Source organism: Panthera tigris, chromosome D3 (assembly GCF_018350195.1).
Source record: "Panthera tigris isolate Pti1 chromosome D3, P.tigris_Pti1_mat1.1, whole genome shotgun sequence".
NCBI classification, from domain to species: domain Eukaryota; kingdom Metazoa; phylum Chordata; class Mammalia; order Carnivora; family Felidae; genus Panthera; species Panthera tigris.
In genome coordinates, this window is record NC_056671.1 from 29,747,699 (window position 1) to 29,760,282 (window position 12,584).

General features: G+C 48.2%; 2 protein-coding genes across 3 annotated transcripts in view; both read left to right on the forward strand.

The window, feature by feature from the left end:
- Positions 1 to 621: 621 nt before the first annotated feature.
- Positions 622 to 10,383, forward strand: LOC102960091. Its single transcript, XM_042962785.1, has 7 exons — positions 622 to 684; positions 826 to 1,078; positions 1,283 to 1,406; positions 3,666 to 3,880; positions 4,526 to 4,596; positions 4,844 to 4,948; positions 10,151 to 10,383. Exons 2-7 carry the CDS (start codon positions 857 to 859, stop codon positions 10,323 to 10,325), a joined length of 912 nt encoding a protein of 303 aa, XP_042818719.1. The 5' UTR covers positions 622 to 684; positions 826 to 856; the 3' UTR covers positions 10,326 to 10,383.
- A 1,596-nt stretch (positions 10,384 to 11,979) lies between these two features.
- PPIL2 (peptidylprolyl isomerase like 2) overlaps positions 11,980 to 12,584 on the forward strand; it is a 30,919-nt gene continuing 30,314 nt past the window's right edge. For both annotated transcript variants that reach the window (XM_007091078.3, XM_042961400.1), the window contains exon 1: positions 11,980 to 12,118. In XM_007091078.3, coding sequence (XP_007091140.2) covers positions 12,087 to 12,118 — 32 coding nt within the window. In that variant the 5' untranslated portion in view covers positions 11,980 to 12,086. The remainder of the gene's footprint in view (positions 12,119 to 12,584) is intronic.

A 12,584-nucleotide genomic window follows, 5' to 3' on the forward strand; every position in this document is an offset into this window, starting at 1 on the left:
TTGGAACCTCAGAGTGAGCTAAATTGTCCAAGATGGTACCATGAAGATAGGACCTTCTTAAAGCCATAAGGAGCAGCTAGATGCTGAAGAGGCAACATAAAGTATTGAGCAAAGTAACACAAAGTATTGAGTTATACAGGGGAAGAGAGAAGATAGAAGCTGGGGAGGGTGGGTGGATTTGATACTGGAGAGCAGGGAGCTCCAGTGGCGCAATCGGTTAGCGCGCGGTACTTATACGACAGTGCGAGCGGAGTGATACTGGAGAGTAAATCAGGAGTGGAAGAGTGAAGTCTGGGGCAGATGAGTCAGGGGCCGAGTGAAGTCCTTGGGGTGTTGTCTACAGACCGCAAGGAGAGATGGTGAGCTGCCGGAACAAGGAGGAGTGAGGGCCTAAAAAAGAGTTTGGGTGCGGACCATGTTCTCTGCGTGCCATGGCCCGCTCCCTCATCAAGTCTTGCGGGACCCCATCAGGACCAGTGTTCCGCCGCGCGCGCGTGAGTGTTCGCCCCGTCGAAGGCGCCAGAGCGCATGCCCAGAGCAGCGGGCATTGTCACGTGCGTCCCCCTCGCGCGGATTGGCCCCCTGCTAGAGAGCTCCAGGGGGATTGGCTAGAACGGTCGGGGCGGTGGCTGCGGCTCGCGGAGAGAGGCTGCGTTGGCTCGGCGGCTGTGGGAAAGAGAGCAGGTGGGTCCCGGCGGCCCCCGCCCCTACTGGCCCCGGCCCGCCCTCGGCGACCGATCCCGGGCCCTCGGGAGCTGCCCCTCTCTCCTGGCCCGAGGCGGGTGGGAGTCGGCGCGCCTGGAGCCTCGGTGGCCCCGCCCCCAGGCCACCCGAGCCAGCCCGCAGCCCCTCTCGGATGGAGGTCCTTGACGAGTTCGACAGCGAGTTCTCCCAGAGCGTGACCTTCTGCCAGCTCATCTCCGAGGAGGACTTCGAGAGACAGGCGGCCACCTACACGGAGCGCGCGCTGCGCCGCCTCTTTCGCAGCATCGACCGCAACCCCGCGCTGGCCGAGAGGGTGGTGCGCAAGGGCAAGCTGGCCGAGTACGAGGGGCGCGGGCTCCTCTCCTTCCTCTGGGTGCGAGTCCGCCGGCGGGGCTTCGGGGGATGGGGCGGAGCTCTGAGGACTGGAGGTTTGGAGCGGGTGTGGGGAGGGCCGTCGGGCGTAGGTGAAGCTGCAGGGTAGGGTCTTCCAGGAGGCCCAGGAGGCCCAGCGTGGGGAGTGCTGTAGGCAGCTGTGTCACCTCTCCCGCTTCTTACTGCCCTGCCTCTCCCCTTGTAGGCGAAGTTTTTCTGTGCAGTCCAGGGGGAGCTGAATTGTTGCAACAGCATGGGTGCCCTGGAAATGCACCAGCGCCTGGAACAGCTGAAGAGGAGCATCCACCGCGTGCACCTCTACTCCCAGGGTGAGGGTCAATCTCTGCCAGCACACCTGACTTAGGATCCCTGATCCCTGATCCTGTGCTTGGTACGTTTTCGATTGTTTGGTGTTTATTTTTTGAGTCTTTATTATGCAAACGAACATAAACAAAACTGGAGACTGCAGTGAACACTCAGATACTGGTCTCCCTTCAGCTTCTGCAATTATCCCCATATTGCCATGCTTGCTTCATCCCCCCTTTTCTTTTTCTGGAGCATTTTAGGGGAAATCTCAGACATCATTGTATTCTTCAATACTTTAGAATGCTTTTTTAGATATTAAAAAAAGACATTTTGTGGGGCGCCTGGGTGGCTCAGTTGAGTGTGTCTTCCGCCCAGGTCATGATGTCATAGCTCGTGGGATTGAGCCCCAAGTCAGGGTCTGTGCTGACAGCTCAGAGCCTGGAGCCTGCTCTGGATTGTGTGTCTCCCTCTCTCTCTGCCCCTCCCCTGCTCATGCTCTGTCTCTCAAAAATGAGTAAACATTTAAAAATTTTTTTTAAAAAGATATTTTGTAATCACAGTGTTACCCCGGACATAATTGACAACAGTTCCATAATATTAGCTGATACTTAGTTTGGTGTTCAGCCTCTGACTTTCCATTACTAGGATGGCTATATACTTTGTGTCCACATTAGGACATTTGTGAGAGTGAAATGGAAGGGGCCACTTTAATGACCACACAGGGATGGCAAATGAGTATAGTGGCCACATCTGTTGAAACCTCTTGAGATGGGATGCCCTCACTTTTGTCCCCCCTGCCATCAACTTGAAGAACTGTGTTGTCCTTTGGGGTAATCCACTTAATGGGTTTATATCTGTTGTTATGGCTCATTGGTGTTGTTTGTTTTATTCCCCTCTGCCTCTGTGTGTGTGTGTGTGTGTGTGTGTGTCTGTGTGTGTCTGTGTGTCTGTGTGTTTAAGTTTATTTATTTTGAGACAGAAACAGTGCACACAAGCAGGGAAGGGGCAGAGAGAAGGAGAGACAGACTCCTAAGCGGGCTCCCTGCTGTCAGCACAGAGCCCAATGTGGGGCTTGAACTCACAAACTGTGAGATATGACCTGAGCTGAGATCAAGAGTCCGACTCTTAACCGACTGTGCCACCCAGGCAGCCCATTCTGCCTGTATGTCTTGGACAGTCGTTCTAAAGCCTTGATTAGATTTGGGTTCAGTTCTTTCAGTGCATTTGTCTTCAGTGATAGACTACCTAGCGGTGGAGCTGCTTGCTTCATTATGTTAGGAAGCCTGGCTCTCCTGGGGGTCCTACTTTCCATGATGGTAAGTGTGAGTGCTCCACGTCACCATTTCATCCCAACCCATGGCATATGTAGCTCCTACCATAGTCTCCCAAGGTAGTGTTGATCCTATTTATCCTCATTTTATGAAAGAGAACATAGAAGGCCAGGGAGGGTAGCCAACTATGTGACAACAATGTCACATAGTAAGTAGTAGAATCTGGAATTGAACTCAGGCTTGGGTTGCTCTGAGGCTCAGGCTCTTAGCTCTGGGTCAGTGCTCTTTGGTGGTGGTGATCATCATTCTAGATGAGCCGTTCTAATGGGTTGTATGAGGCACTTGTTCACATCCACTTTGCTGGTTTCCTATAACTCTGAACAGTAGAAATAGCCAGACTTGTTGAATATAGGAGGAAAACCTAATACAGAAAGAGGAGAGGGGGTAGGCCTGAGGGTCCTGCTTCTCAAAGATTCCCTCCCTGAGCCCACCTCTGTAAGACCTTGTACATATGGGTTTCCTTACAGAAAAAGGAGCCTTTGCACACCCTTAGGATGGCCCTGGGGCTGGGTGTAGTTGGTGAGCTTACTGTCCAGAGCCTGGATACCCCATGAAGGTGCTGGCAGACTCAGGAGCTTTCCACAGTGCTTGGGCATAGGTGGCAGACTGACTTGCCTAGGGCAAGCCAAGCCCTCGTTGGTGGAGATACTCTGTCACTTCCCCTGAAATTCTGGCCTTGGAGTCAGACAGTTGGGGTATGGATCCTGCCTGTGCCTTGTACACTTAGAGCTTACAGTTGTACCTGTAGAGAGACAAAAATACCTTTTCCCCATGGGATAGTTATGGGCTGATGAGATGGTACATGTTGGTGCCTGTCAACAGTGGCTCTAGGCATTATCATGTGGTCCCTTTTGGGGGAGGAACCTTGTGAAGACCCTATACTACTGTTGGGCTCCCACTCTATCCTGTTCTGGCCGTGGGGTAGGCACTCACTGGTCCCTTTTGTCACAGATGCCAAGAAGAAGAGAAGAAAGCCAAAACTGAAGAAACCAGAACCCATCCTTTTGCAAGACCGGTCCACCTCCCCATGCCTGCTACCAACCGTGCTGCCACCTCCACCACTTCCATCCACTGCTACTACCGTGGCCTCCATGGTGGCCTCATCACCCCCTGTCTACACTATGCCTAGGGTCTTTGGCCCCTTCCCTCCTCTGCCCAGCAAGTCGGTCAGTGAGCACATCCCCCACTCATGTGGTCCCAGGAAGGGCAGCCTCTGCCCCTCGCTCAGAACCACCCCAGTGGTTCTCCTGGCCCACAGCAGTGGCTCTCAGCACTTTGTTTTTAAGTGGCAGAACTCTATCTGCAGGCACTATCTTGGGTGGAACGGATAAAGCAGATGAAAAGGGGTCTGCTCTTGTTGAAGGGTTGGAGGCACAGAGTTTTACCTGCTGTGCTTCAGCTGAGTGAGGCAGTCCCCAAAACACTGGGCAGAATTCTGGGGTGCCCAAAGGACAGGTGGAGAACCATGGCTGCCCCCCAATGTCTCCAGCCCCACACCTGCCTCGCCTCATGGGTGGTGTTCTTGCCAGTCTCCAGGTGCCTCTGCAGTGTGCCTTCCTATCTGCCTGTCCCTGCTAATCTCCGCGTATCCTGCACTCTCACTCCAGGCAGACCCCCATCCTCTGTCAGTTCCCAGCCCCCATCACATTCTCTGTTACCCTAACACCAAGCTCGAGGTGGGCACTGAGGATGACCCTGACGTATTTGTCAAATGAAGGACAGTCACGTACTTCCCCTAGTTCCTGTATAAGGTGTTTTTTTTCTCAGCGAGGCCCCCAAACTTGTCCTAAGATTTCGTTTCTATACCGCAGATGGAGAAGTTGGAAGTTACAAGGTCCGAAGTGAAATTAAACTGGGCTGGCCTGTCATCGAACCCAAAGAGGTAGAATTTAAACTTGGGGCAAATGAAAAAGGAGTGTTTTGGGTAGCTTGTGTGCCAACACTCGGTTGCCATTTCTTCCCTACCTTGTTAATCCTCACAATAATCCTGAGGGGTTGTTATTCCCATTTAATAGGGAAGGAATCGAGGCTCGGGTCTGCTCTGTGTATAGACATGTGCAATGAGGCTGGGAAGGGCCTGCCTGGGAGGAGCCCAGAGCTGATGTTACCCTCTCTGCTCTGTCTTGCAGCCACATGGTTGATCTGACCCCCTTGGTCCTCAACCCCGGAGGCTTCCATTTCTCGTACTTGGCTGGAAACAGTGCACATCAGCTTCATTGCCCTGGCTACCCCTGGTAAGCATGCCTCTGACACCATCCTGGCTTGCCTGGCTTGATGGCATCATGGCAGTGTGCATGAGGGCCAGAAAAACGTTCTGTATGATAGTCCTTTGCATTTCATGAAAAGATCCTAATGTAATAGGGTGCTGGAAAAGTCACTCCCCCTTCCTAGTGTTTGTAATGGCAAGAATCAGAAACAAGCAGCTCAGAGACCCACTAGAAACAATTCTGTCAACTGTGGGCAGCCCTAAGGTTTATAGACATGTGTCTTGCAAAGCAGGGATTTACTGAATATGGTTGTTGGTTTGTTTTTTAGTCACCTGTTTTTTCCACTTAGGGTGTTGTTAAGTATTTCCCATGTCATTCCATAGAGTGTTAATTCAAAGTATATATTTAAACTGACCGCTTCATTGCTTCAGATGACATAAAAAAAAAAAAAATACTGTTTTTTAGAGGAGTTTTAGATTCACAGCAAACTGACAAAGTACTGAGAGTTCCCCTCTACCCCCTGTCCCTACACAGGCACCCCCACTATCAACATTCCCCACCTTAAATTGATGAACCTACCTTGCCACATCATTATTACCCAGAAGTCATATGTTTGGGCTCACTCTTGGTGGTGTACATTCTGTGGGTTTGGACGAATGTATAATGACATGTGTCCACCATTATAGTATCATGCAGAATAGTTTCATTGTCCTCAAAATCCTCTGTGCCCCAGCTATTCATCCCTCCCTCTCCCGTAACCCCTGACAACCACTGATCTTTTTATTGTCTCCACAGTTTTGCCTTTTCCGGAATGTCATATACTTGGAATCCTACAGTATGTGGCCTTTCCAGATTGGCTTCTTTCACTTAGTAATACTCACTTTTAAATTTCCTCCATGTCTTTTCATGGCTTGATAGCTCCTTTCTTTTTAGCACTGAATAACATTCTATTATCTGGATGTACTGTGGTTTATTTATCCATTCATCTACCGAAAGACTGATTCCAAATTCTGGTAATTATGAGTAAAGCTGCTATACACATAGATGTGCAGGTTTTTTACAGACATAAGTTTTCAACTCTTTCACCAAGGAGTATGATTGCTGATCACATGGTGATAATATGTTCAGTTTTGAAGAAACTACCAGTGTAGCTATAGCATTGTGTATTCCCACTAGCAATGAGTGAGTATTCAGATGGCTTCTTTTGTAAGAAACCTACACAGTTCTATAAAGCTGATTCTAAATTTAGTTGATGGAAAGTTTATCCAAGATGACACCCAAAGAGTAAGCAAACCTTTAAAAATATTTTTGGCATACTTAGTAATGAAAGATGTACACATTAAGGTTGCTAGCATGTATGTTATATACCTGTCAAAAAGCCCAAAGTAGAGAATCCTGTGCTATTGAGGCTGTAGGCAGAGACTCATTTTTGCTGTGAAAATAATATAAAATGGCTTTATTCTTTTTTTTTTTTTTTTGATTTTTTAAAATCTTTATTTATTTTTGAGAGAGAGACAGAGCAAGAGCAGGGGAGGGGCAGAGAGAGAGGGAGACACCGAACCCGAAGCAGGCTCCAGGCTCCGAGCTGTCGGCACGGAGCCCGACGCGGCGCTCGAACTCACGGACCATGAGATCATGACCTGAGACGAAGTCAGACGTTTAACCGACTCAGCCACCCAGGCGCCCCTATTCTTTTTTTTTTTTTTTTTAAAGATTTTATTTTTAAATAATCTCTACACCCAATGTGGGGCTTGAGCTCACAACCCGGAGATCAAGAGTTGCATTCTCCACCGACAGAGCCAGCCAGGCACCCCTGTTTTAATTCTTTTAAAAATTCTTTTTTTTGGGGGGGGCGGGGTTCCTGGGTGGCTCGGTTGAGCATCCGACTCTGGCTCAGGTCATGACCTCATGGTTCATGGACTCAAGCACCACATTGGGCTCTCCACTGTCAACATGGAGCCCGCTTTGGATCCTCTGACCCCCTCTCTGCCTCCCTTGCTTATGTTCTCTCTCACAAATAAATACTTAAATAAATTTAAAAAAATTTTTTTTAAGTTTTTTTATTTTGGGGGAGAGAGTGTGGATGAGGGGCAGAGAGAGAGAGAGAGAGGGAGTGAGAAAGAGAATCCCAAGCAGGTTCCGCACTATCAACCTAGAGCCCAATGTGGGGCTTGAACCCACAAACTCTGAGATCACGACCTTAGCCTAAATCAACATTCGGATGCTTAACTGACAACCACCCAGGTGCTCCTAAAAATTCTTTTATTGAGATAATTTACATAGCATCATATAAATTCACCCAGTTACAGTGTCAACTTAAGTGGCTTTTTGTATGTTCACATTTGTGAAACCATCACCATAATCCAATTTTAGAACATTTCCATCATGCCAAATAGGAGAGAGTGAAAAAACAACCCATAGGAGAAAATATTTGTAAATCATCAAAATCCCATTCTAAAAATTGGGCAGAGGACTTGAATAGACATTTCTTCTAAGAAGACCTACAACATGGCCAATAAACACAGGAAAAGATGCTCCACATCATTAGACATCAGGGAAATGCAAGTGAAAACCACAGTGAACTACTACTTCTCACCTACTTCCATCAAAAAGACAGACAAAAGGGGCACCTGGATGACTCAGTTGGTTAAGCTTCCAACTCTGGATTTCGGCTCAGGTCATGATCTCACGGTTCTTGGGTTTGAACCCTGAGCTGGGCTCCGTGCTGACAGTGTGGAGCCTGCTTGCGATTCATCCTCTCTCTCTCCCTCTCTCTCTCTCTCTGCCCCTCCACCCCCTCAAAATAAATAAATAAATAAACTTTAAAAAATAAAATAAATTCAAAAAGACAATGACAAGTGTTGATGAGAATGTGGAGAGATTGGAATCTCTAGTGTGTGGCTGGTGGGAATGTAAAAGGGTGTAGCCACCATGGAAAAAGGGTATGGTGGTTCTTCAAAACGCTAAACAGAATTACCATATGACCCAGTAATTCCACTTGTAGGTATATGCCTGAAAGAATTGCAGTGGAGACTCAAACAGATACTTGTATATGAGTGTTCATAGCTCCAGTATTGACAGTGGCTAAAAGGAGAAAATAAGCCAGGTGTACCCAAGATGAACAAAATGTGGTCTATCCATATAATAGAATGTTGAAATAAGTGAGATAAGCCAGAACAAAAGGACAGGTTATTGTCTGGTTCCCATTACATGAAGTATCTAGAGTAGGCAGAATTCTAAAGACAAAGTAGGTGAGAAGTTACCAGGGCTTGGGAGAAGGAGATGAGTTGTTGCTTAATTAGTACAGTTTCTGTTTGGGATGATGAAAAAGTCCTGGAGATAGATAATGGTGATGGTCACCACAGCACTGTCAATGTGTATAATGCCACTGAATGGTACACATAGAAATGGTTAAAATGGTAAATTTTGTGCATATTTTACTACAATAAAAAAAAAAAGAAAAACTCTAGCACCACTAAGCTGTCACCCCCAGTTCTTCTCTCCCCCAGCCCGAGGCAACCACTAACATTTCTGTGTGGATTTGCCTATTCTGGACATTTCATATAAATGAAACCATACAATAACATGGTCTCTGGTGACTGGCTGCTTTCACTTAGCATAATGTTTACAAGGTTCATCCATGTTCTAGCATGTGTCAGTTCTGAATTTCCTGCTTTTTAAATTTCTTTTTTAAGACTTAATTTTTTTAGAGCAGTTTTAGGTTTACAACAAAATTGAGAGGAAGGTACAGAAGTTTCCTCCATGTCCCCTGCCCCCACACATGACTACCCTCCCTTATTGTCAATATCCCCCACCAGAGTGGTGCATTTATTAACAACTGATGAACCTATATTGACACTTCAGCATCACCCCAAAGTCCATTGTTTATACTGGGGTTCCTTTTTGGTGGTGTACATTCTATGGGTTGACTTTTTTTTATGGTTGAACAATATTATTCCACTGTGTAGATATGCCACATTTTATCTGTCAGTTCATCAGTTGATGGGCATTTGGGTTGTTTCCATTTTTGGCTCTTATGAATAATACTGTTATGAACATTTCTGTGCAAGTTTCTGTGAGGACATAGTTTTCAGTTTTCTTGGGCACACTCTTTATAAATATTTTTTTTATTTTTGAGAAAGATAAAGAGTGTGAGCAGTGGAGGCACAGAGAGAGAGGGAGAGTCTCACGCAGGCTCCGTGTAGAGTCCAAAGTGGGGCTTGAACTCACAAAACTGTGAGGTCATGACCTGAGCCGAAATCAAGAGTTAGACGTTTAACTGGCTGAGCCACCCAGGCACCCCTTCTTTGGTATAGTCTTAAAAGTGGAATTGCTGGATCATATGGTAAATATATTTTGAGGGACTGCCAAAGACACAAGTCTGTTATCAGACGTAGGATCTGCAAAATATTTCCTCATATTATGTGGGTTATCTTCTCTCTTTCTCTGGTCTTTTTGGATCACCAAAGTTTAAGGTTAGTCTGAGAGGCAGTTTATCAAAACATCAGGAGCCATAGACGTTCTCATATTCTTTGCTCTGGTATTTTCAATTCTGGGAGAGTTTCAATTCAAGGAGATGATTAAGGGAAAGAAAAAAGCGACTGGGTATAAAAGTGTTTATGGCAGTGTAAAAGGAGAAAAAATGGAAACAGCTTAAATGTGCATTCACAGAATTATGGAATATTATGCAGACATAAAATTATGAACATGATTAAACCTGATTATGTAGATTCATGAATTATGTGTAAGTGGAAACAATAAGCTATCCAATCAGATCGTCCTACCTCCTGGTAGGATGGAAGAGTAGGAAGGTGACTGACTGCCGAGTGATGGAGAAGGGGTTGCCGGCAATCACTTGTGCAGTGTTGTTATGATGCAAAATGTAGAATCAAGGCATTGTTGGCATCATCAGATCCTCACAGAATTGTGGGGCCATGCACCAGGGCTGGGCCATCATCAGAACTTAAACAGCTGCAGAATGGTCTGCTGCATGGTGTCCATGGTTCCTTTAGCCATTCTTTGATGGATGTTTGATTGTTTCCAGGGTTTCATAATCACCAACATTGCTGTGATGAACAGCCTGGAACAAAACATCCATGGGAGAGCATTCTGGAAGTAGAAATGTATTGAAGGCCATCCCACAGCCTTAAGTTTTGTCATGCGTACTTCTGATGGCTCTGTGTGCCGGTATCCCACCTCATGGACATGTGTTGGCTATCTCCTGCACAGGACCTTGGCCTGTAGTGGCTCCCCCAACACCAAGGAGACACCATCCCCTCCTGTGAAGACATCCATCTTCACCCCGCCTGTCTTGCTCAAGTTCCAGCCTGTGCCAAGACCCAAAGATGACTCTGAGAATGACCCTAACAGCATGGAGTCTGTGCCCCACAAGAGGGATCCGTAACCTCTTTCCTACAGACCATGGCTAGATCAATGAATAAAGTTCCCATGGAGGTGCCTTACTTGTGCTGGGCTCCCTAAAGGCTGTGCAATCCCTTGGGCTTCGTCCTGCTGGAAGAGTTTGTCAGAGTAGTGCAAGCCAGAGGCCCTTTAGTCTGAGCCTGCATACAGTAATTGTTCAGGTCAGTGCTATTGTGAAGTCCCCTTGCTTGTTCTTTAACTTGGGAATTCAGCCATGGCACTTTGAAAGAGAAATGAGTGAGGAGACAGCACTGCCCTTCTCTACAGTGACTCTGCGGCCCCTTTGAGCTTCACTTGACCTCACTGAATTGCAGTTCCATCATTTTTTCCTACACCTGGGCTCTAAACTCAAGCCTTATCTGGGTGCAGGTTTAGAAACAGTGATCTATTCCCTCCCTGGAGGAAAATAAGCTGGCATGTTAGTTTCCAACTTGGCACCTCCCTAAGGAATTTCAGAGACGTGACTCTTGTTGTTGCTTTGCACACCAGCCTTAGAGTCAAACCTGCATGTGAGACATGAGCCCTCACAAAATGCTTAATGACTGCTGGACATTAGCAGATACTTGTTGAACCCTTGTGTATGCTCCACACCTTGCTTGGGACTGGAGATAATAAACCAAGCAGTTGGTGTCCCTGCTCTTAAGGAGCTTACATCCTATCCTCCTCTGTGTGTGTGTGTGTGTGTGTGTGTGTGTGACTGTATGTGTAACCAGTGCATCCAATTAATAACAGGGTTATAAATTGTGATAAGCCCTAAGGAAGCTGAGTTGGACACGTATGCAGTGGGTGGTCAGGGAAGATCTCTCTGAGGAGGTGACATTTATGTTGAAACTTAGAAAAACATAAGGAGGCAGCCATGAGATGAGAAAGGGCAAGGACCACTGGCTCTGGGTGACTAGATAGCGGTACAGTTGTGGCAAGGGGAGCCTATGCGGAGGGGGAGGGGGAGGGGGGTGGGGGGGTGGAGAATTCTGTTTTGACCACACGTTAAATTTGAGATCAATGGTACCTAAAATAGACGTCAGGAATCTGGAGTGCTGGCCATTTAATGATGTGAGTCAAGAGATATGAGTGGTATTTAAAGCCACAAGCCTGGGAAAGATCACCAGGTGCTTGGGTGTAGACGGAGGCCCGGGGCTTAGTCTGGGGCACACAAACAGTGATCTGGCCGCGGGAAGGGTCCGTAAGAGAGATGAGTGAGGGCTTTGGACTCTCGGGCTTAATGGCTACTTGTCCCTAAGCCTCCCAGGAGTGGGCTGGAGGTGGTGGGGACTGAATGGGAGAACGGGTAGACAGCGAATGTGGACGTAGGTTTGGAGACGTCTGCCGTGGAAGGAAGCAGAGATGAGACAGAGGCTGGTGAGACTTAAGGTGGACTTTTTAAAAAATCTGAGAAACCAGGTCAAACCAGGGCAGGCTTGAGCGGGGGTATGGAGAGGAGAAAAGGTCTAGAGAGAGTCTTCTTCGTTCGCCCGAGGAAGTGGGGCTTCGAGGCCCCTCGGCCCCCAGCAGGAGGCAAACCCTACCACAAACTGCCCAGGTGTCCAAGGACTGGGCTGCACCGACTGGGCATGCGCACTTGGCACCAGGCTCCACTGTTCACTCACGCCCTGCGCCCACTTCCGGGGCGGGTCTGCGGGACCCGGAAGTCGTTAGGGAGCTCGGCCGAGAAGTCGGCTTCTAAATCGTTTGCTGTCGTTTTTCCTCACTCGCTGGTCCTGGCACTGCCACCGCTCCCGCCGCCATGGGGAAACGGCAGCATCAGAAGGACAAGATGTAAGTTGAACCGCAGCCGGAAGCGCGGCCCCGCTCGGCCTCAGTGCCCACCTGTCCCGCAGTCCGCGCCGCCCCTCTTCCCTCTCTCAGAGCTGGTTCCCAGAGCCACTCTTAAATGCCGTTTCGTCTCGGAAGCCTTTGTCTCCTCCAAGGCAGGGGAATTACCCCGACCGCCGAGGTCTCCCGGGTTTCTTGGTACTAACACTGTCAGTGCTTCTGAGCGCGGCCTTTCTATCGCGTCGGCGCCGTGCAAGCCCCGGCCCCCCCGCCCCTCCGCCCCTCCGCCCCTCCGCTTTTGCCCTGGAACGCCCCATCTCCACTCTCGAATTCTGCCCCTAATCAGCCCCTCTTTCTCCTGCACCTCCAGTCTTCCTGTGTGCCGTTCATTGGCTTACACACATCCGGAATCTTCCATTTTAAAACAAACCAGCCTTGCCCCGTGCTCCTGTCCTGCCACCGTGGTTGT

Excerpts from the sequence above, each read along its gene's own strand:
- LOC102960091 (XM_042962785.1), top strand. The coding sequence starts at position 857 with ATGGAGGTCCTTGACGAGTTCGACAGCGAGTTCTCCCAGAGCGTGACC. Across the intron at positions 3,881-4,525 it reads CTCCTCTGCCCAGCAAGTCG|ATGGAGAAGTTGGAAGTTAC; the intron begins GTCAGTGAGCAC and ends TCTATACCGCAG. Across the intron at positions 4,597-4,843 it reads CTGTCATCGAACCCAAAGAG|CCACATGGTTGATCTGACCC; the intron begins GTAGAATTTAAA and ends TCTGTCTTGCAG.